Below are 26,211 nucleotides of genomic sequence, written 5' to 3' on the forward strand. Positions count from 1 at the left end.
ACGGAAGCTCTAGAAGGACAAGTGTTGATCATAACATTCGACTGGCATGTTTTTTTTTAACAACGCGATACAGTGCCCAATGCTATTCGTCGGATCTTGGGGTGACTTCTTTTTCATGATTTAAAGCAATAAATGTGTTCAAATGCTGGTATTTGGTTATGTGGCTAGGGAGCAAGGGAGAACGGGAGGCGAAGAGGGCCCACCAAAAGCTGTCAGCGGCCCTGAACATTATCATCATCATCATCATCATCATCATCAACTGTAGCATCACTGCTACTCGCTGGCCTTTACATTTTCATCTCCAATTGTAAACTGGTAAACTACCGTACTACTGATTTACTGCGGAAGAAGTACGCTTGCATGCATTTTTGTAAAATATTTGAAACATGATATAACTTTAAAGTGTATGTGTGAGCACATGATAATCATATTTACTCGTGAAGCTTTTGCTGACTGAAAATGGCAAATCAAAACACCAACAGGAGTGTGAAGTACTCATGGCAGCATTATTATTTCTTAATGCATTTCAATTTTAGTTCATGGGAAAGAAGGCGGGAATTGTGCCTCAAAGAGGAGCGCTCGCTTGAGTTATCCCGAAGACAACCAATAACAAACTCTTTCAACGACTCGCCCTCGTTACCTCACTGGAACGTTCTGGATATGGACCAATCGCTTAGTTGGATTTCTGTTGAACGCACGTTTGTAGTGACCATAGTAAATAAACCAACTGGATGCAAAGTGAGTCAGCTTACATTAGCCGACAATTTGGGTTCATTTTGTGGACTACATCTATTCTTGAATCTGCTGGACTGCGTTTTTGAATACACTTTTGGACAGCGCTGTCTGTTTTGTTACAGCTTCCAGTGAGATTTCTTGTTGCAGCTGTGAATGTTAGAAACATTACTGGCTTGCAATCAAACTAGAGAGGTGCTAGCCTGCAGGAGGACATGTCCCTAGCTAGCTAGGATAACGTCATCTGACTTATATTTCCAAGACTGGGGCAGAATTATCAAGTAAGTTAAATTGCTATTGTGCGGTGTATTTGGTAGGCTAATAACGCGTTTAGGCATCAGAAAATACAGTACCAAAAGTGTGCTCCTCGCACTAAAATATATATAGCCTTTGGGTAGCTTAGTAAAGTTAGCCATTATTTGCTAACCTTAGCTTACTAGCTTAGTGTGTATTCCTCTCAAATTTCAATATAATTTTAGTGTTTTTCTGGCTTGTATGTGTACTTATTTAGTTCAGGCATCAGTAGGGTATAATATATACAGACCAAACGTATTTGCATTTGAAGTGGCTTGACGTGCAACATCTAACCAGCTAACCCAAATGAATTAACTAACAGTAGCTGTTAGCCATCACAGTTGTCACCCATACAACGACAGCGTTAGCAGGCTAGCAATATTGCAAGGCACAAAGGGTATCCCATGCACAACCCTCTGTCTGTTGAGAAGACTCCACTTGTGTAAAAGAAAAAAATAGTAGAAGGCTGGTCTTGTTGTTTACGCATCTCTGTGGCAAATGCCACCAGCTTCATTCCGAGGAAGATAACGGAGTATTTAAGTTATTCAGCTAGCACACACCGGCTAGCAAATCATCCCAAAGGGAGAGCTCGAGGGACCACGGATCTGCATGTATAGTTTGCAACTACAGCGGCATCGCATCTAGCCTGGAAGCAGAACTCCATCGACATGTCAGAGTTCAGTAAAGAAGTGGTGGATTTGGTCTGGGGTAGACCGAGCAGCGGCGGCCTGTCACCATCCCTGTTTAGGAGGTGGACTCAAGGTAAGACGAATAAATACAATGATGGAGAATACTTGAAAGTAAGCATAGCGTGTAAATTCATCTGTTATGTGCAGTGTTGTTGACAAAAGGATTTTGTATTTGTTCAGGTTTCGTTTTCAGCGAATCAGAACGCACTGCTCTTGAACAGTTTGAAGGTGGACCGTGCGCAATTATTGTACCTGTGCAGGTGAGTGATGTTTCTCTGCATAGACAGCTGTGCACAAACTGTGCATTACTGACAAACTTATAGATGATGTCTTAGTGTATTATATTGCATATTTGTTTTGGGGCACTTATAATTAAACTTATAATGTTAACTGCATTTGTAATGTAATGCAATGCAATGAAATGTAATGCATGGATGCCGAAACTGTGTAGCCCACTGGTCTCCAAACAACGGCCCGCGGGCCAACTGCGGCCCGCGGGCAGCAAATTTCTGGCCCGCCATGAGGTCCTTAAAAATGAAACCATAAATGCGCCTATTTGTGGCCATGCGCGATTTTCGATCACAAAAACGTCAGTGATCTCTCCTAAGCATTCACAAACAGTTAAATCTTATAATAACAGTCTCATGACAGACATTGACAATGAGGGAAAATGGTGAAGTGCAATCTGTTGTCTCCTAGACATCTAGACAAGCCGTTATTTATCATTGCGTTTACCTCGGTCATCAGACCATTCGCAATTGTGCGGTATCGAAGCACTCTCCTCTCTTCTGGTTGAAAATGAAGACAATTCTCTCCTTCCCTATTTTTATGTATTTAGCAGGCCAGATACATTTTGTCTTTTGTTTACTCACATTTATGTGAAGTTTGGATGACAATTATCCCGTATTTTGGAAGTATCATTTATGCAAGGTAGTAGCCTACATGTAGAGACGTTAACGCAATTCAAGCTCCAGAGAACAGTCGTTACCAAAAGAAGGGAGGACAAAAACGAAACCAGTTCCTTTAAAATGTCTTGGAAATATAGAGCCAGGTAGAAGATTAGCTGAGTATTCCTGAAGGTCAACGTTGCTGGGTGCAGCCTGCGCGCCGCGGTGAGCCGCGCCCTTTCTATTAAACCTGGAGAGTCATGAGGCGCGAAGCGCACAGTTATTTAAGCCAAGTCGTTGGACTTTTCTCAACTCTCTTCTGTTTGCAGATGTAAACGATTCTCCTTTGCTTCTATTGTATGTCTTTGTTATATCAGTTTTGCTTTGTCTTGCACTCGTAATATTGAAGGTCTGGCTGACCGTATCTGTATTTCTGTATCGCACGTGTATAACTGTATCGCATTCCTAATTTAGCCTATCTGAAGGCACCACGCGAGCATCTGAGAACAGTAGGCTACCTTGCTCCACCCTACCCCTAACCCGAATTTCAGAAATGTCCAGGAAACATACGTAGGCTAGTAGTTAGGCAGAATAGGGTTTAATATTCCTGATGGCCCACCTCATCTCCCCGACAGCCCCGACGGTGAGCGTGTTTCCCTCTGTTCAACCAGAAGAGAGCGCTCAGTTATGCAGTTAGAGCACACTGTCCTCTGTTAAATGTGGACGATTCTCCTGACCTGCTGTAGCCCTATTTCTGTGTATTTGTGCAGGGCTCCAGACTAACTTTTTGCACTGGTTGCACTGGTGCGCCTAAAACATTTTTTTAGGTGCACCAGCACAAAATGTAGGTGCACCCAAATGTTTTCACCACCCCATACACACACGGACCTCAGCTTTAAAAAATAATAATTAAAAATAATAACAATAGCAATAATAATAGCAACAATAATAGAATAATAATAATAATATATATTTTAAAAGACCTGGAGCCTTTCATGTGCTCCTTATAAAAGACATGACAGTAGGCTACCTAACTAACACATCTCGGCTACAAGCAGTTTGGCTGGTAGAAAAGACCTTTTAGTCAGTATGTGTTTGACTAGTAAGATCAACATACCAGCCTTTTCTGCAATAAGGCTACGCACACGGCACAAGCACAGAGTTACAATATGAAGATGGATGGATGGATGGATAGATTTTTTTAACAAACCCTGCTAAAAATGTCGCACTTTTTTAAGTCATTAGACCCAAATAGCCTAGCCTATGTTTACAGTGGAATCTGAGGTGAATTGGGTTTTGTCTATTTCCCCGTTTTTGAGCGCTCTCCCTCTGCATAATGATTGTGGTAGGCTATCTTAGCAAGCGCTACGAACAGACACGACAGCACTAGTGCTCTCTCTCTCTCTCTCTCTCTCTCTCTCTCTCTCTCTCTCTCTCTCTCTCTCTCTCTCGAGGTGCATGAACGATGCCTTGCCGACTGATAGGCAGTATGTAGCCTGCCCTAGTCGCTATCGAAAAACTCTCACAGAAGTCCCGACAGACTAGCGCGTCACCTGTTGAACGTCACCTGTTGCGCGGCTGAAACGGGCAATTATCCGCACCCGTCTGCGTTTTTGTGTGGCAATGTTTAATATCCGCTCAAGCCATTTAGTTTTCCCCCGTGATTGTGACTCTCTCGTGTTTAAAATATCCTCAAGTCATTTTGCTGTTTTTACCGTGATTGTAACTCTCTCGTCCGTTGCAAAACTCGCCTGGTTGAGAACACAAAACTCGCTGGCACATGTGAACTCGGATAGTTGAGCCAGACTCTGAGTTGAGCGAAGTCGAACATTCTATTCTGAAACGTCGGGCTGCCTGTGAACGAGGAAGGGGGAGAAATTGCTACGGTAGTTTGCGGAGTTGAAGGAATGACCGCATCGACACGTTTTATTGTGTGATGATGGGCCACTACTGTAGAATGACTATTAATTTTATGTCCATTAAAACGGTTGTTTGGTAATTGATTTTGTACTGATGGCTGGTCGCACCGGTGCGCCTAAAAATATTTTTTAGGCGCACCATTGAAAAAAATGGGCGCATATGCGACCAAATTGGTCGCACTCTGGAGCCCTGTTGTGATATCACCCTCTTTGCATTTTAGCTGGCGTACTGTAGTAGCCTATTCTAAATGTGGAGGATATTTTCCCCCCGTAGTTTGGTAGGGGCGCGTTATGCGAGATCAGTTGAGCAGAGAATGCATGATACATCGGGAATGCGTTGGAGGAAAACTAATATGATTTTCGAAAACGACCGCAATAAAGAAATATATAGACGAGCATTCCTGGAAACTAACTATTTCATCTGCCTGGGTGCCACCTGTGGCATGGGCTTGCGTCTTTTCTGTTCAGGCAGAGGTGAGATGCAGCGCACGAGTTCAATGAGATTTAATCGCTATGGAAATTACTTTTGTTGACCGACCGAATTGGAATTTTAGCGCCCATTGATCTATATTTGTTTTAGGTCTTGTCATGTAGCCTAAATCTTCTCCCCTCCCTCCCTCCGTGACTGAAGTGGCTCTGCCGGGAGAGGCACGTTCAGCAGTTGAACATGCATTCAGCAGTTTGAACGTGTGCTCTCTCCTCTCTCATCTCTCTCTCTCTCTCTCTCTCTCTCTCTCTCTCTCTCTCTCTCTCTCTCTCTCTCTCTCTCTCTCTCTCTCTCTCTCTCTCTCTCTCTCTCGTTAACCTGTCCACAGTTGGTCTTTATTTACATTCCTCCCTGGCACTATATTGCAACAGCTAATACTAATATTTTAATATTTCAACAGTGTTTCTATTATTTATTTTTATTTTTTATTAATTTGATTATTATTAGTTTTATTTTAATTTTTTTGGTGGGGGGGGGTCTGGCCCGCGGCCTCGCTTGCTCCACATTATTTGGCCCTTGGGAAAAGTTAATTGGAGACCACTGGTGTAGCCTATTGGGCTTCCGACGAGAATTTAGACTTTTCCCAATGAACAGTTTCAGTAGGCTGAGTTAACAAAGGATATATTTTATCTCTAATGACTTGTGTGGTTCTTTCCCTTGTCTTTTCAGGCTTTCCTTCTTAAAAATCTGCTGTTTGCCACGGAGAACTCAAATTGGAGGGAGATATCTGGTAAGAAGCAGTCTGTCACCTTAGTTACATATTTCTGCAATAACAAGCGTGAATCACACTGAAGACGGCTTCAGACCGAAACACGCCTGTGTCACCTGGACACCTGGTCTTTTCTTTTCTAACTGATGACTTTTATTGGACGACCACCCAAAAACAGCAGCAACCGTCACTGAGTTTCAACGCACCTACAATTGATACACTGCAATGACAACATCATTCCAGTCGCAATACCCACTTCAACAGGTGTGGCACAATGTGGCCTTATCAACTCGGCACAGAAGAATGTCCATAGACACAATTGCATGTGAATATCAGGTCCTGACGTACTGCTGGCTAGACAGCAAAACGGTTTTCAGTGGTGAGTGAAGCGTCAAATGTCATCATCTTGATGGGTGTTTTGGTGCTTTGCTGGTCATTGACGTAAGACAGTGTGTGCAGTACATTTTGGCCTCTGTTTTACTAACATGTTTGATGAGGGACACCAGGATGAGTGATTTCAAAATAAGGTGTGAAGTGTCAAAAGATTGTGTAACTGGTATTCGTTGCCATTTGTTGTGTCAGTAAGACATTTTGGCTGTTATTAAGTTAGTTCAGAAAGTATTAAGTATAATAATAACATTGTGAATATCCATCAAAACAAAATATTGTGATGTCCATAGTAGAGGAAGACATGTTGCCTTTTTTTTGTTGTTGCTTTGGACGTGTGGAGTGCACTGCACCATATATGGCCAGCCAGCACTGTCTGACTCATTCTGTAGGTTTATCTGTAGACTGATAAGTGCCTTGCTAAATTGATATGGCACTCTGCTCAATATCAGTACTGTGTCATTACACATGCTGAGGGCTTTATAAATGTGGAAGGTTTGATGTTTTCTCCTTTGATGTTTTCTTTCATGAACTCACTTAACCATTTATCAAACCAATTACGGCCCTTGTTGATATTGAACATAAAGCACGGTCTAGTTATTGGATAGCTTCTAGCTATGTTGCATATGTTGCTTCTACAGATGGGTCTATTTTTTCAGCTCTACACATCTAAATTCTATTGGTCATGAAGTTGTATTGTTTTAGAAATGTTGGACACATTTAAACCTCCTTTACATTTTTAGCAGGAGGACGGGTCAGGTATTGCAATGACCCTGCTTGTATGTCTGTTTGTGTGGCAGCCTGCAGTGTTCTGCGTCGCCTGCGGATGGCTTCAAACAAATGTCATCTGAATCTAGGATTGGCCAAGGGGCCATGATGCCATCTCTTATTTTACTTCATGTTCAAGATCTTTCAAGTGTAAGAAACGTTCCTGCACATTGTCCATTTCACCAGTAACGATGCTGGTGGAATGGACAGTGTGCAGGATTTCTTTACACTTGAATGACAACCTCACTGGGATAATATCCAACGCACCTGTCCAACTACAGAGTTGTGCAAAAGCGTCTGTCGTGCTGGAACAGGGTTGCAGTGGTCTTCCTGAACACTTACACTCACACACACACCATTATAAGAAATGGCCGTTATGGAAAAAAGGTAGACTTGGGGTAAAAAACTGTTTTAAATTATTGGCGTTTTAATTATTTTTGTGTAGATGTGTAAGTGTGTTCTCCCTCCATTGCTTTCTCATCTCCAGATGAGGAGCTGAAGTCAGTGCTGTGCACCACGCTGAGCGAGCTCCTGGAGTCGGCGTGCCAGAACCAGAGTCACACCTTCAGCCTGGCCGTGTGGTCGCGCGGGGGCAAGAGCGCCCCGGACGAGGAGCAGGGGGAGATGCCTGTGGACATCCCAGACGGCCCACAGCAGCAGCCGGACACTACGCAGCAGCAACAGCAGCAGAACTCTGAACCTTCACACAGGCAGCAACCAGAACCGGCACCCAGCCAGTCCTCTGACCAGCAGCCACCCAGTGAGTAGTGATACACATTATATATTATATAGCATTTAGCAGACACCCAGAGAGTAATAATAGACATTATATTACATTACATTACATTACACTTGGCTTACTCTTGTATCCAAAGCAACTTACACTTATTGAGGTTCAGGGTATTGGTTACAGGCCCTGGGGCAATGTGGGTTTAGGTGCCTTGCTCAAGGGCACTTCAGCTCTTCATCTCAAGCAAGGCCCTGGAGCAATGTGGCTTATGTACCTTGCTAAAGGGCGCTTCAGCACTCTTGTATCCAAAGTAACTTACACTTATTTAGGTTCAGGTTATTGGTTACAGGCCCTGGAGCAATGTGGGTTTAGGTGCCTTGCTCAAGGGCACTTAAGCCATGGATGAAGGTGCTGGTAAGGGTGAGATTTGAACCTGAAACCCTCTGATCTGATCTAACCACTGAGCCATGGCTGCCCCATAAAATATACATTCTATAAATACAGTTATTATTTATATTATCCTGTACAATGGGGCAACTCAAAGGGTGATGCGTTGAAGAGATGAATGGAAATTAGAGATGGGTAGTGCCTCCACAGGCTTATGATCATGCTCACTCACTCACACACACTCATTATACTGTATGTGCCCACACACTTTCTCACTTTCTCACACACTCTCACTCTTAAAATTTACTGACACACACACACACACACACACACACACACACACACACACAAATATACTGTATTCATGTTTATAGGGTCATTTCCAGAAACCCACTCAAAAGCATATAGCACACCTACACATGCATGCATGCATGCATATGCGTGTGTGTTCTGCTCACAATTAAGTGTAGTTGTAGAGTGTTATGCTTCTGCATGTGGCTTCTTAATTGTGATGCCGCGAAATGTGCTCATGAGCATAAAAGCCAAGCCAATATGGAACACTGATAAGCTCACAGCATTTGTCAACTTTGTGAAGCAGTGTTGCCCATTTTTCTTGGGAAGTATATTAATACAGAATGCACCCGAGTTCAAGTGAAGTGTGTCTTGTTAAGTGCAATATGTTATGCTTTGAATTCTTGTGGCTCTTTTGGTTGTGGTTTGGGTAAATCATTGTGCATGGTTGGGTCCCATGGCAGACTAACTTTGAGATACTTTTTGCCCAAAACTGTCCCATAAATCTGGCAATGTTAATACTGGCACATTTCACTTAGCTGATGCTTCTATCCAAAGCGACTTACAGTTATTTACAGGGTATTGGTTACAGTCCCTGGAGAAATGTAGGGGTTAGGTGCCTTGTTTCAGGGCACTTTAGCCACAGATGGAGGTGTAGGGGGAGGTTTTTTTTCTCCATTTTTTTTAATTTATCCTTTATTTAGCCAGGATTGTCCCATTGAGACTACAGTCTCTTCTGCCAGGGAGTCCTGGTCAAAATGGCAGCATACATATAGTTACAGACACAGACAAACACATAGACAAAAAGGAAAATAAATGTACAAAAAACACATTAAGAAGAATACGTTTACATAAAACGTATTTTGAGATAAAAAAAAAAGTAGCCTATGTGCTGCATAGGTAAGGGTGGGATTCAAACCTACCTACCACCTTTTGATCTTAAGACCACCACCCTAACCATTCGGCCTCAGCTGACCTACACAAAGACAATGGGACTAACACTAGTGGGAGTGGTCAATTCCTCAATAATTGTTGTATTAACACTACAAAAATTACTTGGTAACGTGCAGACTGACGCATAAGGCCTTGAGTGTGCGAGTGTGTTCTCTAATGCTTTGTACTATTCCCGTGTGCCTTGTTATGCTCTGTGTTTGCATGTGCAGCTGCGCTGGCGTCTGAAGACCTTGGCTTCGAGCGATTTCACTCCTTGATTCAGTAAGTGTGTGGCCCAGTATCAATTACCATGTAATAAAGCAATAATAACAGCACTTCACACGTAGGCCTGTCACGATAACAATTTTTGCCAGACGATAACGATAACAAGAAATTATTGCGATAATCGATAATATTGTCTCTCTCGCCATTTTCAAACAATATAATGTGCAATGCAAGGTGCGGCCTCCTTCTTGAAACGTTGAATGTAACATTTGGGCCAGCAGACTCAGAGGTTTAAATAATTGAGATTGACGCCTGCTCCAAGAAGAAATGTGTCGAACAATATAATGATGTAAAAATGTGACTACACCCCTTCACATTTTTAAAGCATCACGGCGGGTGATATATATATGTTTTTAAATACATCCTCATGGAGCACAATAGGCTCTAAATAGGCTTTTTTGTATTTATTATTAAGGTAAGTTATATAGTCTTTCTTTAACATTTTCTGTTATTTATCTTTCTCAAGCACACTGAATGGCTTATAGGCCTATCCATGGTGTGATGTAAAATAACCTACTGGTGTGGTATTGTTAATTCACAAATTATTACTTAGACAGTTTATTTCAAACAAATGCACGTTGTTACTAAAGGCATTTCAACATCAGCAAAAAGCAAAAGAGCATGAACAGATGCACAAGTTCCAGCCCTCGACTGGAACAAGTTGCAATTCTGCGCACTTTAAAGTCCTTTATGAACGCCCATACATTGATTCTTATGAGTTATGAGTCGCCATGCCTCTGTTTCCCCTGTAGCGCGCTCAACCGTTCACACACTGGTGTGACAGATTTAAATCCACAAATCTTATCTTCGTGATTTGCTTGCGGACTGCCTACTCAGTGGTGTAGTCTACGTAGAACGCAGGTATACGCCGTATACCCACTTCTTAATTTTGGTAATTTTCGTATACCCACTTCTAATGTTCAGTATACCCACTTCTAATGTTCAGTATACCCACTTCAAAATAGTTTTCAATATTTAGAATATCCGTTTCATCAACGGTCACTTCTCATGGAAGCATTGTAATTTAACTACACAGCGATAGGCTATATTAGACTTTATTAATTCGGAGATTGCGTCAATCATTCTCCGACGGTAGGCATTTCCAGATATGAAAGCTTTTCAGTTGACCACTGGGCTGCTGTCACAGCGGCGTCATATTTAACCGGTATAATAATGGCCAGCATTAATCAGTTCCAGGCTATACGCACATTATCCTGTATGTGGTGGTAGCATCAATGCAAAATGTAATGATGCAGGTCAAAGATGGCGGCGCCCGGGGTTAGGCTATGCCAAAAGGCTGAATAGCCACAATTCAGGTGTCCTTTTATCTATGGTTTCATTGCGACCAACCAATCAGACGCGGCTATTTTGCCTCCCTTTCATCCATCCAAAACAAAAATCTAGCATGGAGTGCGTATCGGTAGTTGCTAAAGGTTGCTAAATTGTAAACTCGAGGCATCTACGAAATGTCCTTGTAGGCTACATCTGGAGTGGGCTGATACGTTCTCATGTTCTCACCATTTGGATCGGATTATACAACTATCATCTCAACATCCGTGGGTTCGCGTTTGCAGGGTAGACTTTCCAGGGCTGTGACAGGTAGGCTAAGGTGTTTAATAACAATATGACCCCTCGTCTAACTTTCACGAACATTCAAGTTTAGTTCAAGCTTAAATATTAAGTGTTCTGATTTTATTTTTAATTTATGAAATAAATGGACATGTCGAAGACACACAACCTGTTTCATGATGTGATGGTGTTCTGCTACTTTAAAACAATCACTCTGTTAGGCCTTGCTTTATGACCGATGAGTACAAAGATCAGGGGTGGATTGGGAAGAATTTCTCCACCGGGCCAATTTTGCCAAAGCTGGCCCCATACCAGAAACATTTAAATAAATATATAAATAAATATACACTGTATATCGTCACATATGTGTGCCCTTGAAAGGTTCTATGTATTGTGCATTCTTTTTTCAATCACTTTTTGTACAAATGTATTATTACAATTTTTATTAGCCTACATTATTATGTTCAATTCTGGTTGAAATTTGCATTATCAAACTGTAACCTTTCACACTATTTATAACATAGGCCTAATCATTTTTATAGTGACTTCCAATTTGGATCAGTTGTTTCCCAAGTTCATGACCTTTACTTCACGGAAAGTACAAACTTAAGATTTGCACAACAAAACTTTGTTGGATTTTTTTATCCAACCAATTCAGGTGAATGTAAACACCAGTGGGTAAGCCATCATTCGTGACCAGGATCAGTTCCGAAATCTGACCACTAGATGGCAGTAGACACTAGGGAAATACTCATTGAATCTATTGACATCCAAGAGCAGGACAGGCCTACGCATTATATTGTATTATATTATGTTATATTATATTATGTATTGTATTATAATATATTATATTATTTTATATTTATATTTATATTATAAGCACTGTCACATTTTACTCAAGGTGCTTAATCTAAAAAGTAAAATGAATGACGAAGAACTGTTATAGATAGATAGAATAGATTTTACTAGGGCATTAGGGCATGACTATTGAACATCTTTCCGATGGAGAGTTGGAAATTGAGATATTGAGATGCAATACATTTTCGTACCATATAGCCTCTTTGCTCAAGTGCCTTGTACAACAACTCTGATACATGGACGCAAACATTTTTGTCACTTACATTGGTCGCGAGGGGGTGGCGTCCCGAGCCCTAGCTTGGTAACCACCGAGCCTATGTCTGGCCGAATATACAGTATACCCACTTCTAAACAGTAGACTACACCACTGTGCCTACTCATATTGTTAGGTCTAAATAAACAAGAAATATAGCGAAAATCACAAAAAGAACAGACAACGAACGTCGGGGTAGGAGGCGCTTTGAAATAATAGTGGAAACTCGGCGAGGTTTAAAATAACAGCCTCAGAGCACGTTTGTCGCGACGGCACCACTATTTCATGTGCACAAACACGTCTTCGTCGTAGATATTGGGTTGCTGCGCATGTTTCAAAACGAACATTTACCTCCGTGTTGGAGCTGTTCATTCCCCTCTCTGAGGAACGTTGCAGATGCGCTGACTGAGACTGGAAGAATATTGCGCTCCTAGTCTCTAGCGCTGATTCTTTGTCGAGGCTTATAAGCGACGCGCGGGAACACCAGCGTTCTATTTCAAAGACGCAAGTAGCCAGAGCAATGCACTTTTTTCCAACCAGAACTGCACTGAAACTTAAAATTACACCATCATTTAAGCGTCATTGCGCTGCGTTGGCCTATAACGCGCCATCAGTATGGCTACGGTAGAGAAAGGGAGAGAGGGAAAACAAAACATCACGCAAATAACTTATCGTTACTTATCGGGGCCAGAAAAGTGATCGTTCTTGTAAAAAGTTATCGTCCGATTTATTGACTTATCGTATATCGTGACAGGCTTATTCACATGATGCCTTCACTCCGCTATTATTAGTACGAGTAATTCTGCTGCAACTATTTGAACTCAACCTGAAAAAATGTCCTTGGCAAACCAATGCCAACCAACTTTGGCAAAGAAGGTCTTTTTTTTTTTTTTTTTTTACTCGTCATCTAGATATGGAATCAAAATACTTTAAACGAGTTTCAGACATTCATGTGCTTGTTTTATTTGTAGTTGCTCTGCAGAGATTTTGTTCCCTGCATCCTGCACTGCTTTTTAATCAGAATGTAACAAAAGATATATGCATAAACGTAACAGCATGCTGCAGGAGGTTTTGTTAGTGTACCACCATTTCCAATGCATTGATTCGTGTTTTTGATGGATTTTTCTACTACATTCATTGCATTATATTACATTGCATTATTCTTAGCTGAAGCTTTTATCCAAAGCAACTTACAACACAATGAAAGAGTGTTGTTGGGTACAGTCACTGGAGCAATGTGGGGTTAGATGCCTTGCTCAAAGGCGCTTCAGCCTTGAATGGAAGTTTAGGGAGGGGTAAGCGTGAGATTCGGAGTGTTACAGCAACCATGTGCAACATTTTGTAAGGTTATTAAAGGGTTAATGATTGTTGTCTTTGACACTTGTGCCAAAATATGCACGTTTGATGACAAGTCTGTTGGCTGTGAACATACAGCAGGGAATCCCAAACTTTTCCAACTTGGGGCCCACTTCAAATTTTCACAAATATTCGGGGCTCACCTCTAACCCAATAAACTCAAATAAATATTCAACAACAACATAGCGACAAATATCATTTAGATTTTTAGAATGATTTCGGGGACCTCTTGCTATACCTTCGCGGCCCAGCTCACAGTTTGTGAATCACTGATGTACAGTAATCCTGGGATGCACAGGCATAGGAAAACCAAAAGAACGTTTCATAGCATTGCTTTGCATATGTGTCACTGCGTTTTCAGTGTTCTGCTAATTCTGTACTGTATGTGTCTGTTTGTGTTCCCAGTAAGCGGACAATAAAGTCTGTGTGTGAGCTTCGGGAGGCGGTGCTGTCCCTCTACGACAGCTGGAGGAACAAGTTTGGAGTGCTGCTCTTCCTCTACTCCGTCATCCTCACCAAGGTGAGGAAACACACGTGGCTCTACGCAGCTTATAAGTGAAAGTGAACGCCCCTTGGGAAATTCCAACTACCATTGTCATTGTGGCACAGCAGTCCACAGCACACAAGTGAACACAGCACATAAAGAAATTGCATTTATGCCTCGCCCATGCAAGAGGGCAGCCCTCAATGGCGGCCCAAGGGAGTAGTGCAGCGGGACGGTGCCATGCTCAGGGTGCCTCAGTCATGGAGGAGGATGGGGGAGAGCACTGGTTGATTACTCCCCCCACTAACCTGGCGGGTTGGGAGTCGAACCGGCAACCTTTGGGCTACAAGTCTGACGCCCTAACCGCTTACCCATGACAGCCCCCCTAATATAAGATGGATAGATAGATAGATAGATGGCCTTTATTGTCCCCAAGGGGAAATTCATTCTCATCACACAGGGTGCAGTCACTGCAGAGCATAGAAGAGTCATACAGTAACGAAGGAGAACTATTAAATACTAAAATGCCATGATGTTTATAGTACAGGGAAGTTTCACTCTTTCTTCTATCAGCTATAACTACAAACCCCAACTCCGATGAAGTTGGGACGTTTGGCAAACAGTGAATAAAATCAAAATGCTATCATTTTCAAAACATTCAATCTATTCATTAGATGGAGAATAGTGAAAAGACAACATATTAAGTGTTAAAACCGAGAAAAAAATATTGTTTTGGGGGACATATGTACTCATTTCTAATTTGATAAATCCAACACGTCTCAAATAAGTTGGGACGGAGATCAGTGAAATTTAGTAAACATCCAAATAAGATAAAACAACAAAGAAGAACATTTCAAAATGAATTGTACTGACGGACAATATAGGTGTCCAGGTATAAGATCATCACAGAGAGGCTGAGTCACTCAGAATCAAAGATGCAAAGGGAATAATTACCATAGTTATTACATAGATTTTTTAATTCCCTTTGATTTACCACGATTGAGTGTATATAAGACATATTTTTGTTACTAAAATCATTGTATAGGTTCATGACATCATGAAATATATATTGGCTGTAGTCTCACTCTAGCACTTTAGGATATAGAGCTATTGAAAATTGACCATATTAAGAATGCTTAATGCGTGCAAATGATACAGGGGTGTAACATTCTCCTAAGCACCTGAGCTCACTTGAAATAGACCCAGAAGACATGGGAAACTGTCCTTTGCTTACAGAAGTCGGCAGAAGTTGTAGAAGTTCATTCTTTTTGACAATAATAGAGCATTGCACATCCTGTGCTACAGTGAAAATGGACCATCCAACTTGTGTTAGTGCTAGCTTCAAGAGTCAGCCTCCATGATGGCATGCGGGTGCAGTAGTGCATTGGTTAAGATGTTCTCACTCATCTATAGAGTTAAATACAGTGCTGAATGGTATACATGGGTTTTAAACAGCATGAAAAGCCACTCATGCATTATATTTTGAAGGGAGATCTTCGATTACTGCCACATAGTAAGGTGAAATTGCATTCTCTACTATGTTTTAACAGTTTGGCTCCATCATAAGGACCAGCAGGTGATAAAATGGTGGGCGTTTGGTCAAGACCTGTTACACTGTAAGCACTACAGAAAGGAAAACATTGCAAAACATGACAAGGAATACACCCACCGTGTAAGCTGGTGAAATCATGTCCAAGATAGGAATTAACACTGTTTTTTATATAAAATCATCTCATCGGTTAATGTATTTAACTGTTAAGTGTTGTCTTTTGTTTAGTTTTTAGTCTTCCTCGACATTTGCTGCCATTTATTGTCCCCGTCCCAACTCTTTTGAGACGTGTTGGATTTATCAAATTAGAAATGAGTACATATGCCCCCCAAAACAATATTTTTTCTCGGTTTTAACACTTAATATGTTTTCTTTTCACTATTCTCCATCTAATGAATAGATTGAATGTTTTGAAAATGATAGCATTTTGATTTTATTCACTGTTTACCAAACGTCCCAACTTCATCGGAGTTGGGGTTTGTAACTTACTTTGTGTTGCTCGTATTGTTTCACACTGATTTTTCTTTTTGTGTGTGCGTCTGTGCGTGTGTGTTTTTCAGGGGATAGAGAACATCCGTAATGAGATTGAAGACACTACTGAACCGCTGATAGACCCAGTGTATGGTCACGGCAGGTAAGAGAGAGGAAGAGAGAAAAAACGCACAGTGGTGCGTTCATTTTCGTTCCGTGGTCCGGTCAATTCACTTGGTCTGTTGAAGTGAACTGAAGCCTTTGTTGTTGTTTTTTGTTTGTTTGTTTGTCTGATTTTTTAAATCATTCTGTCTCTCACTGCAGCCAGAGTTTGATCAACCTCCTGGTGTCGGGACGGGCGGTGTCTAACGTGTGGGACGGTGACCGAGAATGTTCTGGCATGAGTAAGATTGTATTACTACTTCTCACGTAGTTGACACTTTTCCAAAACAGTTTCATTTAATCTAGGCTATTGGGAACAGACCTTAGGAGGAATGTGGAGTGAGGTTCCTTGTTCAAGGGCCATTCAGCCCTGGTATTAGGTAAAGGAAATCAATCCTCTGATTTACAGACCACCTCCTTCATTATTTGGACATGGCTGGGGTGAATTTCTCAAAACCAAAAGTTGCTTACTACATTGGCTACTTTGTTGTTTTCAATGCATTTTCCCATTTGCAACTACCGAAGTTGCTAACAGGCTAACAACTTCTCTTTTGAGAAACTCACCCCTGATTTGGGATTCAGTGTTCTCTTGCACTGTGAGTAATGCGCTTTTCTGCCACTTGAGGGCAGTGTTGTGTTACCTAAAGGGAGTGCATGCACCACCAGCCCCTTCACATAAAGCCAAGTCAAGTGTACTTTATTGTCAAATAAGGAGGAGGATTTGAAATCACATTACACACCAGACTTATGATTTGCAAACACACAATCTTGAAGTGATGCTTCAAGTGCGTCTGTGTGTCTGTATTTGTCATACAGTCGGGATCACTCTACACAGCATCATCTCTTAATGAATCATGCTAAGGTACCAGATAATCGGGATTAGCTCAGTTTACTTATTGTGACAAGTTTACACATTTTCTCAGTTTCCTTTAGGTCTGTAAGTGTTAACAATTTGGCAGACTTTGGAACAATAGATATCACCAAAATGTTCTTAATTTGTGTGTGTGTGTGTGTGTGTGTGTGTGTGTGTGTGTGTGTGTGTGTGTGTGTGTGTGTGTGTGTGTGTGTGTGTTTTCTCCTTCCTGTTTTACAGAACTTAAAGGGATAAATGATCAGGCCACAGTTGGTTTTCTCACACTAATGGAGTCTCTGCGGTACTGCAAGGTAAGACTCTCACCCACCCTTGCTCTCGGCCCGCTCTAGTCATTTGGTGTCTGAGGTCAGAATCCCATTTGCTTTTTTAGAAAATGTAGAAATTTGCATCTGTAACTATTGCCTGGCCGTGCACCTGATTCACTTCAGCCAATCTAGTACCTAAACTATACCGGGTGCACATGAAAAACCATTGTAAATGTTAAGTTTAATGTTTTATTTATGTACCCAATCCAAAAACTTCAGGCCAACTCTTAACTAGGGTTTAGGCGACAGCCTTGTCTGCCTATGCCTAGCGTAGGGGTTGGGCAATATGGCGAAAATATCACATCCCAAGTTTTTAACCAAAAAAAACCCAAGAATTTCAGGGTTACAAACCTTTCTGAACAAATTTGAATGAATATACTTGCAATTTGCATTAAAATGAAAACACATGGATGAAGTGCACAATTGGAATACAATTAAATAAAGAATAAAAGCGAAGACTGCAACACAAAGTAAGTACACATCACTCTGATACTGATAAAGTCAACATGCTTGCTGCAAGACGATCTATACGATTTCTCCACTTTGGCAGATTCTTGAGGATCTCCTATTCAATTTCACGATTTAATATAGTCATATTGCATACCCCTAGCCTAGCAACTGACCTGCTTTCTCTCTCTATGCTATTCCCACAGACCCTGTTGCTGCTCACCGACTTATTCAACACTTTTCAGCGTCAAAACGTTGTGTTGAATAAATCGTGCAGCAGCAACAGTGTGCAGAATTTTCCTTCTTCTTTTATTTGATCCAGCACCTATTTTACTGGATGTCACACTACATTCCCACAGACGCCCTTAATCACAACCGCGGTCTCCGACACAAAACAAACACATTGTTAAGAGTTGGTGTTCAAATACAGACCCTTTTGTCAACAGTAATTTTAGTTGTGGAAGCTCTAGCCAATCCCTCTACAATGACACATGATGCTTGTTTGTTTACGTGTCCATAATTAGAAATGTGAACCGTCTATTCTTGTCTCAAGAAGCTTTAATTACACTCCAGTTCCTCTGTCTTTCACAGCTACACACACACACACACACACACACACACTAAAACACACTCAAACACACTCAAACAGTCCTTACAGGAATAACCCTTTTTTATGTTTGTTTGCACATTGTTACTAATGATGGGAAAATAAGCATTTGGCTCAAATGTCTGAAGTGACACATTAACCAAGATCACAGACGTACGTACACGCGCACACACACACACACACACACAGACTCACACACTCACACACTCATTCCCACACATTAGGCCAATGGTCTGCAAACACTCCAGAGGTATTTGACATGTAAACAAGGGTTAAGAAAACTCTTCCACAACGTTTATTTTACAAAGCGAGACAGAGGGGGGGGGGGGGGGGGGGGGGGGGGGGGGGGGGGGGGGGGGGGGGGGGGGGGGGGGGGGGGGGGGGGGGGGGGTGTGTTATTGGGTATTGGAGTGAGAATGGAGTGAGCTCTAAAAGAAGTTTTTTTCATCTGGATTGATGAAAAGAAGAAGACAAAAGTGGGGGCAAATCGTATGTCCAAAAGTTCTAACTACAGCTGCAGACCTCAGCTACCATTGTGTAGTTGTGTACAAATTACATTTGTCCTGTGTTTGCATTGCTGTGCGCTTGCAAAGCACTGACTGGGACCTACTGATGGATACCCTGGCTTATGACCACTGACTAGATAGATGGATTGTCTGGCTCACAGATATTTCCTTAGATGCAACAAGGCAGCAGACATCTGTGTGTGTGTGTGTGTGTGTGTGTGTGTGTGTGTGTGTGTGTGTGTGTGTGTGTGTGTGTGTGTGTGTGTGTGTGTGTGTGTGTGTGTGTGTGTGTGTGTGTGTGTGTGTGTGTGTGGCGGACTTGAAGCAGCAGCGGGCCAGATTTGGCACCATTGATGTTAAGCTTGCGGTTCTTGGCTCGCCGTGTTCTAGGGAAATGAAATCGCCATTTCCGTGTTGAGATGATTTGGCAGAAGCTCTCACACACACACACATGCAGCATGCAAGCAGACATCGCACCACATGAAGGCTATCTGCATTTTGACTGGCCTACTCCCATCGTCCTGTAGTATGCTGAAGGAAGTTGCTCGTTCTGGGAAAATGATCTAATTGTCATTTCAAATCACTTCATTTCAGTTTGAAAATAATGTAGCTCACACTCATGCACACACACTCGCACACACTCCTGCACATACACACACACAAACACACACACACACACACACACACACACACACACACACACACACACACACACACACACACACACACACACACACACACACACACACACACACACACACACACAGAACAGAACAGACATAATCCACTATCCACTCAGTGGCCTTCTAAATTGCTGCTTGTCTTCTCTTGTCTGACCTACCTCTGTCAAAGCTGAATCAGGAAGACTGAAAGAGCAAGGGGGAGTGTGTGTCTGTGTCACAGACAGACATACACACACACACACACACATAGACGGACAAACAGACACACACACACACACACACACACACACACATAGACAGACAGACATACACACAGACAGACAGACAGACAGACCGACAGACAAGAACAAGACACACACACACACACGCACATTCCTGCATATTCCAAGTTAAACACAGCTCTCAGCATGCACTCAGCAGCCAGATGGATTTGAATAATAGCAGCTACACTACACTACGCTACTCTGCCAGCACCTGGACAACTATACACCCACAGCACAGAGCACTCCCACTGAGCCAGCAAAACAATTAGAACATGATACATCTCATCTGCCCCAGTTATTAGCATAGAGGGGGCAGGCAGGCAGACACACACACACGCACACACGCACACACACACAGAAATGCACTGGAGACAGAAAAAGTGAAGGAGGCTATATGTGTTGGAGAGAAAAAGAGAGTCGGACACACACACACACACACACACACACACACACACACACACACACACACACACACACAGATCCGTCATATTCTTTATCACACATTTTAAATCCAAGTGGCCTCCCTGGATGTTTGCGCTTCAGTAATGTTATAGGAGCATGTTTATTATGAATGCCCCCGCGATGGTGAATAATGATGTTGCTGTTGGGTGACGACCCCTCTTCCAACACACACACACACACACACACACACACACATACACACTTCAGCCTGCTCTCTCTGATGACAAGGGGAGGGCGAGGGCGCTGACAGAGAAGATAGTTAAAGGGAGACGGAGAGATGAAGGGAAAGGGGAGGACAAGAAAGGGAAGGTGTGGAAGGAAGGAGACGAGGAGAAAGAGGGATGAGGATGCTAATGGAGGTGTGGAGAGGAAGATGGGTGGAGGGATGTTTGAACAAGGGATACGGTGATGAAGGAAGAAGAGAGAGAGGCCAATGATGAGAGATCAGGAGGAAAAGAAGGATGTGGAACCTAATCCAAGCGATCTAAACTGGAAACATTCTCATGATGACGTCTGATTGAGACTAATTATCTTCTATCTCGCTCTCGCTCTCTCTCTCTCTCTCTCTCTCTCTCTCTCTCATTTATCCACTCACTCACTTCATGCACTTATCTGCGTATGAAAAGAGGGAGAGTAGAGGAGTCTTGATGAAGCTGCTGAAATTAATGATCTTCTGGCTCAGAATACATCTGGATTGATGATGGATCTGTCTGCCATAATAGCCTTTGTGTGTGTGTGTGTCTGCGTGTGTGTGTGTTCATTCGTTTGTTAGTTCGCTCGTGCATGTGTACTTATGTGTGTGTGGGTGTGTGCGCTCGCTCGCTCGCTTGTGCATGTGTCCTGTGTGTGCGTGCGTCTCTTTGCTTGTATGTGTGTGTGGTGTGTGTGAGAGAGCAGCTTCTACATTGTGTGTTTTTGTGTGTGTGTGTGTATGAGTCTGTCTGCCTTATGAGTATATGGATGCATTTCAGTCCATTTGGGTCGTTTCATTTTCGCTGGCTCATGAGTCCTGAATGGCGATTAGGCTGCCTCCTCTCCTCTCCTCTCCTCTCCTCTCGTCTCCTCTCCTCATCTCCTCTCCTCTCCTCTCCTCTCCTCTCCTCTCCTCTTGCTTCCACTCAAAACAGCACTGCACTCCAACTGGCACAGAACAACCTTATGCATGCACACTAGATTAATTTACTGTGTGTGTGTGTGTGTGTGTGTGTGTGTGTGTGTGTTGACGTGTGTGTGTGTGTGTGTGTGTGTGTGTGTGTGTGTGTGTGTGTGTTCGCGCGCACAGTGCGCACATGTGCAAGTGTGTACAGTACAGTATGTGCACACTCATGCAGTTGTGTCCTCCAAAGTCTATTTGTAGCCTAAATACATCTGAAGCGTTGTGCAACTATTGGCAGGCCTCAATGCGTTTTGAGAAGTGAACTGTTTCAACCTACCCCACCACCCCCACCCAACACACACTCTCATTGTTGCCCAGAAATATCTCCCCCAGCAAAATCTCTTGTCTGTACTCCATTGTCTCACACAGACCATTATGAGATCAGTATAGCATTTAGCTATGGTTTGTGCCGGAGGGAGGGAAATCAGTCATGAGTAACTAAGTGTCTGTCATCGCATCAGGGCTGGGCAGCATGCTGTCTATGTGGAAGCTGTAACACAATGCTGTGTGGACACTCCAGGCTACCAGGACTGATGTCTGTGGTCAGGGAGCACAGCTGGATTTGTAAAATTGTATTATTTATTTTATTTATTTATTTTTTATTAGATGACAAAAAGCAGCTTTGTTACGTACAAGCATGGACATATAAGGGAAAACATTCACACTATTAATTTGTTTGCTCGTATAGTTTTTTTTCAGTGTTATTTTTTTGTTTATTCATTTTAGTGTACCTTAATTCTTTAGAAGAAAACAATTGGGCACAATGTTGATATTGATTTTGTATGGATGAGTAGTATCCCTGCGGTAACGAGTGGAGACACAAGTTAACTACAGGGTTCCCACGGGTCATGGAATTTCTGGAATATCATGGAATTTCATAAATGTTTTTCCAGTCATGGAAAGTCGTGGAATTTTACCATTTTGCATGCACAGTCATGGAATATCATGGACATTTAGTTGTGTGAAAGCAAAAACTTTTTTGTTTGGTGTATAAGATTTGTTTCTTACTGGTTATACTACAACGCTTTGCCAGAGACGGTTAAGTTTTGCACTGTAATGTGCAACATTTTAGAATGCAATGAGCCCACTGAAGTCTGGCGGTGGCTCGGTGTCGGCTCTAGGGGTGAAGATAATCTTCAGTTTTCACACTTAAAAAAACTTGTTAACATTTCTTTTTACCGAAATGGTCATGGAAATTCTGTTTTTTGGGTCTGGAAAGTCATAGAAAATCATGGAATTTTATATCTGAATTAGAGTGGGAACCCTGGTTAACTAATCAACTTAAAATGAGTTTAGTTACTGGTGAGCTTTAGTGACTGGTTTGATGAGCTGTTAGAACTGAGATGGGCAAACTCGGGCCCGCTTAGCCATTTCACTAGTTTGCCCTTGAGTGCTTGGTGTAATATGCGTGAGTGGCATGCTGGCTGGCCTCGGTCCTGGGATGTTTAAAGCGGAGATCATGCAGGATGAGATCCGCTTCCACCCCCATTGTATAGGAGTGTACAGGTAGCTGGGTGCCCTAGTCTAGTGAATGGAGGAGTAGGGGGAGGTGGTGGGACAATCCGGAAAGCCTTCACGCAAGACAGGTGAAAGGGAAAGGAGGGGTTTAAATATCTGCGAAGGCGGGAGCAAGTAATGACGGCTGTCAATCACTCGCGGGCTTCCTCCCGAACCATGTTTATGTATAAACAACATTAGTAGTGCCAGTGCCTGCTCAGTGCCCGTCGCCCCGCACCTAATCCCTAACTGGGCGGCGAGTTTACACAGAATTTCTCTGCGACTCGTGACAACAACGTGGATGTCAGCAGGTTCATCCTGGTAGGTAAGAAATTATCACACACAGAAAAGTTCAGAGCCCGTCATGTATGTGGGAGGTTCACAAGTGAGCACTTGCGAGTAAGTCCGAACGTAACTGGTGTGGGAATGGACACCCACTGGCGCCAATCTGGTGGACCTGAAAACAGTATGCGAGTCTAGAGTGGCGATGCTAGCTAGGGGCTCATTAATAGTGACTCCATATCTCCTCTAGGGGCTCAGTAGTGACCCATGCCTTATCCATCTCTCCTCTGTGGGCTCAGTAGTGACCCATGCCTTCTCCATCTCTCCTCTATGGGCTCAGTAGTGACCCATGCCTTCTCCATCTCTCCTCTAGGGGCTCAGTAGTGACCCATGCCTTCTATATCTCTCCTCTGTGGGCTCAGTAGTGACCCATGCCTTCTCCATCTCTCCTCTATGGGCTAAGTAGTGACCCATACCTTCTCCATCTCTCCTCTAGGGGCTCAGTAGTGACCCATGCCTTCTCCATCTCTCCTCTAGGGGCTCAGTAGTGACCCATGCCTTCTCCATCTCTCCTCAGGTGGGCTCCTGTCTCAAGTCTCCCAAGCTCCCCGTCTGGATCCTGGGCAGTGAAACACATTTGTCAGTGTTCTTCACCAAGGTGAGCACACACACACACACACACATACACACATACACACATACACACACACACGTACACGCACACGCACACGCAAGTACACACACATGCATGCAAGCACACACACAAATGCTCGCAAGCACACACACATGCAGGCAAGCACACACGTACACGCACATGCACTCAAGCACACGCACACACATGCACACAAGCACGCTCGTACACACACACAAATGCAAATACACTCTCTCTCTCTCTCTCTCTCTCTCTCTCTGGGTGACCCTGCATTGTCACTGTTGAACATGTGTTCCTCTTATATTGCTTTCTCCCTTCACCAGCATTATTACACCATCCATCTCCTTATTTTTTTCTCGCTTTCCGCCTCACACGTTCAATCCATCCTCTCCTCTGTCAGCCTTTGGTCCATTCTAACCTCCCTTCTTCCTTTCCTCCGCTACAAACTGTCTAATCCATCTTATCCTATCTCTTCATTTCTCTTTGATTCCGTCTTCTCTTCTCTGGCTCCCTTCTTCTTCAAACCATTTACTCCCTCTCTCTCTTTCTCCTTCACACTTTCACTCCATCCTTTCCTATCTTCCTATCATACTTTGATTGAATCCTCTCTTCTCCTCTCTATGTCTTTCATTCTCTCTTTCTGCCCTTTCTCTCTCCTCTGTCTGTGTTTGGTCCTTTCTTCATGCACTTCTTATTTCTGTCCATTTCTCTCTGTCCTTCTTATCCCCCCCCCCATCCCATTCCACCTTCTCCTTTCTCAGTCTTTGTTCCTTTCTGCCCCCACCCCCCCTCTCTCTCTCCATCCCTCGCTTGCTAATTCTCTAATATAAGCCAGGCTGGCAGGCAGCAGGTCAGTCCTCCTCCCTCTGAGAGAGCAGCGCCCCCCCCCCCCCCCATCCTTCATCCACCCTTTTCCCCTTTTTCCCTTTTTTATTTCATTACTCTCAAATTGAAGCGAAAACACAGGAATGCGCCCCGTAATAGATTTAATATATTCTGGATACGGCGACGTACGCAGGCAGGCAGGCAGGCAGGCCAGGCAGGCCAGGCAGGGGAGTGAGGAGAGGGCCGAGAGGAGAGAGCTCAGCGGCGGGCCCCGTTGTGGACATATAAGGCAGCCGATGTGGAGCATACTGGCCCTGCTCCTGCAAGTGGTGAGCTGTCTTTGGCAGCGCTAGAGGCCAGCACGCACACACACACACACACACATGCACATGTGCGCACGCACACACGCACGCACACACACACACATGCACATGCACGCACACACACACACATGCACATGCGCACGCACACACTCACACACACCATACACACACACACACCATACACACATACACACACCATGCACACACCATACACACATACACACACACACACGCACAATACACATACACACACACCCACCGGCCAAAATCAGGCTACACACATACACACACACACACACACACACCGGCCAGAATCAGGCTTTCTGTCCCTAGTTTGTTGTGTGTCCGCTTGTCTTGAGAAGGGGTTGGGTGGGGTGTTCAAAGGCATAGTTTTGCTTTGAAATGCCAGTTGTGTGTGTGTGTGTGCGCGTGTGCGCGTGTGTGCGTGTGTCAAACATCTGCCCTCTCTGGCATCAATGCATGGAAGTGTTTGATATTCATTAGTTTCATTTCCCTAGGGTGGACATTTCTCACCAAAGTGTTGCATACCAGACACACACACACACACACACTGATGTGTTTGGCATTATGGTCCTACCTCTTGGATCTTCAAACTGAACAAGACATTTAAAAAAAAAAAAATCATGCTTTGAGTCAAACTGATTGTGTGTGTTTCTGCTTTTAATGCAAGGCTTTTCTCTCCAAATCAGTAGTTCGGGTAAATTTCTCATTTAGCAATGAGTACATCTGTGTCTTACAACAAAAGCCATGAAATGACACTGGCCTGCATGTTCAACTCCTGTTTGCAACATACATTTCATGAGAACATTCTCAGCAGAAGGAAAAGGGAGAGGCTGTGTCTGGGTGTTCATACTTTAGCCTTCTGACCTAGAGTAATTACCAGCAATCATCAGGCACAAATCAAGAGGGATTACAGGGTCATCCGATTCCACCATCGGAGAGCGGGACCAAGAGAGAGAGAGAAAGAGAGAGAGAGAGAGACCGATGGAGAGACCGACAGAGAGAGTGAGCGCAAGCGAGTGAGGAAGGGACGAAGGGTCTGAGTGAGAGGGGAAAGAGAGAGGATCTGCTCCTCACAAACTGGCACCAAACTCCCATGTGAATAGAG

The 26,211-nt window shown here is 43.2% G+C and overlaps 1 protein-coding gene across 1 annotated transcript in view; it reads left to right on the plus strand.

The window, feature by feature from the left end:
• Positions 1 to 711: 711 nt before the first annotated feature.
• The window catches only part of mindy3 (MINDY lysine 48 deubiquitinase 3), a 62,591-nt gene continuing 37,091 nt past the window's right edge, over positions 712 to 26,211 (plus strand). Inside the window, exons 1-10 of the mRNA XM_063198626.1 lie at positions 712 to 1,788; positions 1,896 to 1,975; positions 5,678 to 5,738; positions 7,360 to 7,632; positions 9,444 to 9,495; positions 13,940 to 14,054; positions 16,128 to 16,201; positions 16,363 to 16,442; positions 17,294 to 17,364; positions 23,860 to 23,940. Coding sequence (XP_063054696.1) covers positions 1,695 to 1,788; positions 1,896 to 1,975; positions 5,678 to 5,738; positions 7,360 to 7,632; positions 9,444 to 9,495; positions 13,940 to 14,054; positions 16,128 to 16,201; positions 16,363 to 16,442; positions 17,294 to 17,364; positions 23,860 to 23,940 — 981 coding nt within the window. The 5' untranslated portion in view covers positions 712 to 1,694. The remainder of the gene's footprint in view (positions 1,789 to 1,895; positions 1,976 to 5,677; positions 5,739 to 7,359; positions 7,633 to 9,443; positions 9,496 to 13,939; positions 14,055 to 16,127; positions 16,202 to 16,362; positions 16,443 to 17,293; positions 17,365 to 23,859; positions 23,941 to 26,211) is intronic.

The sequence above is a fragment of the Engraulis encrasicolus genome, chromosome 5, assembly GCF_034702125.1.
Source record: "Engraulis encrasicolus isolate BLACKSEA-1 chromosome 5, IST_EnEncr_1.0, whole genome shotgun sequence".
NCBI lineage: Eukaryota > Metazoa > Chordata > Actinopteri > Clupeiformes > Engraulidae > Engraulis > Engraulis encrasicolus.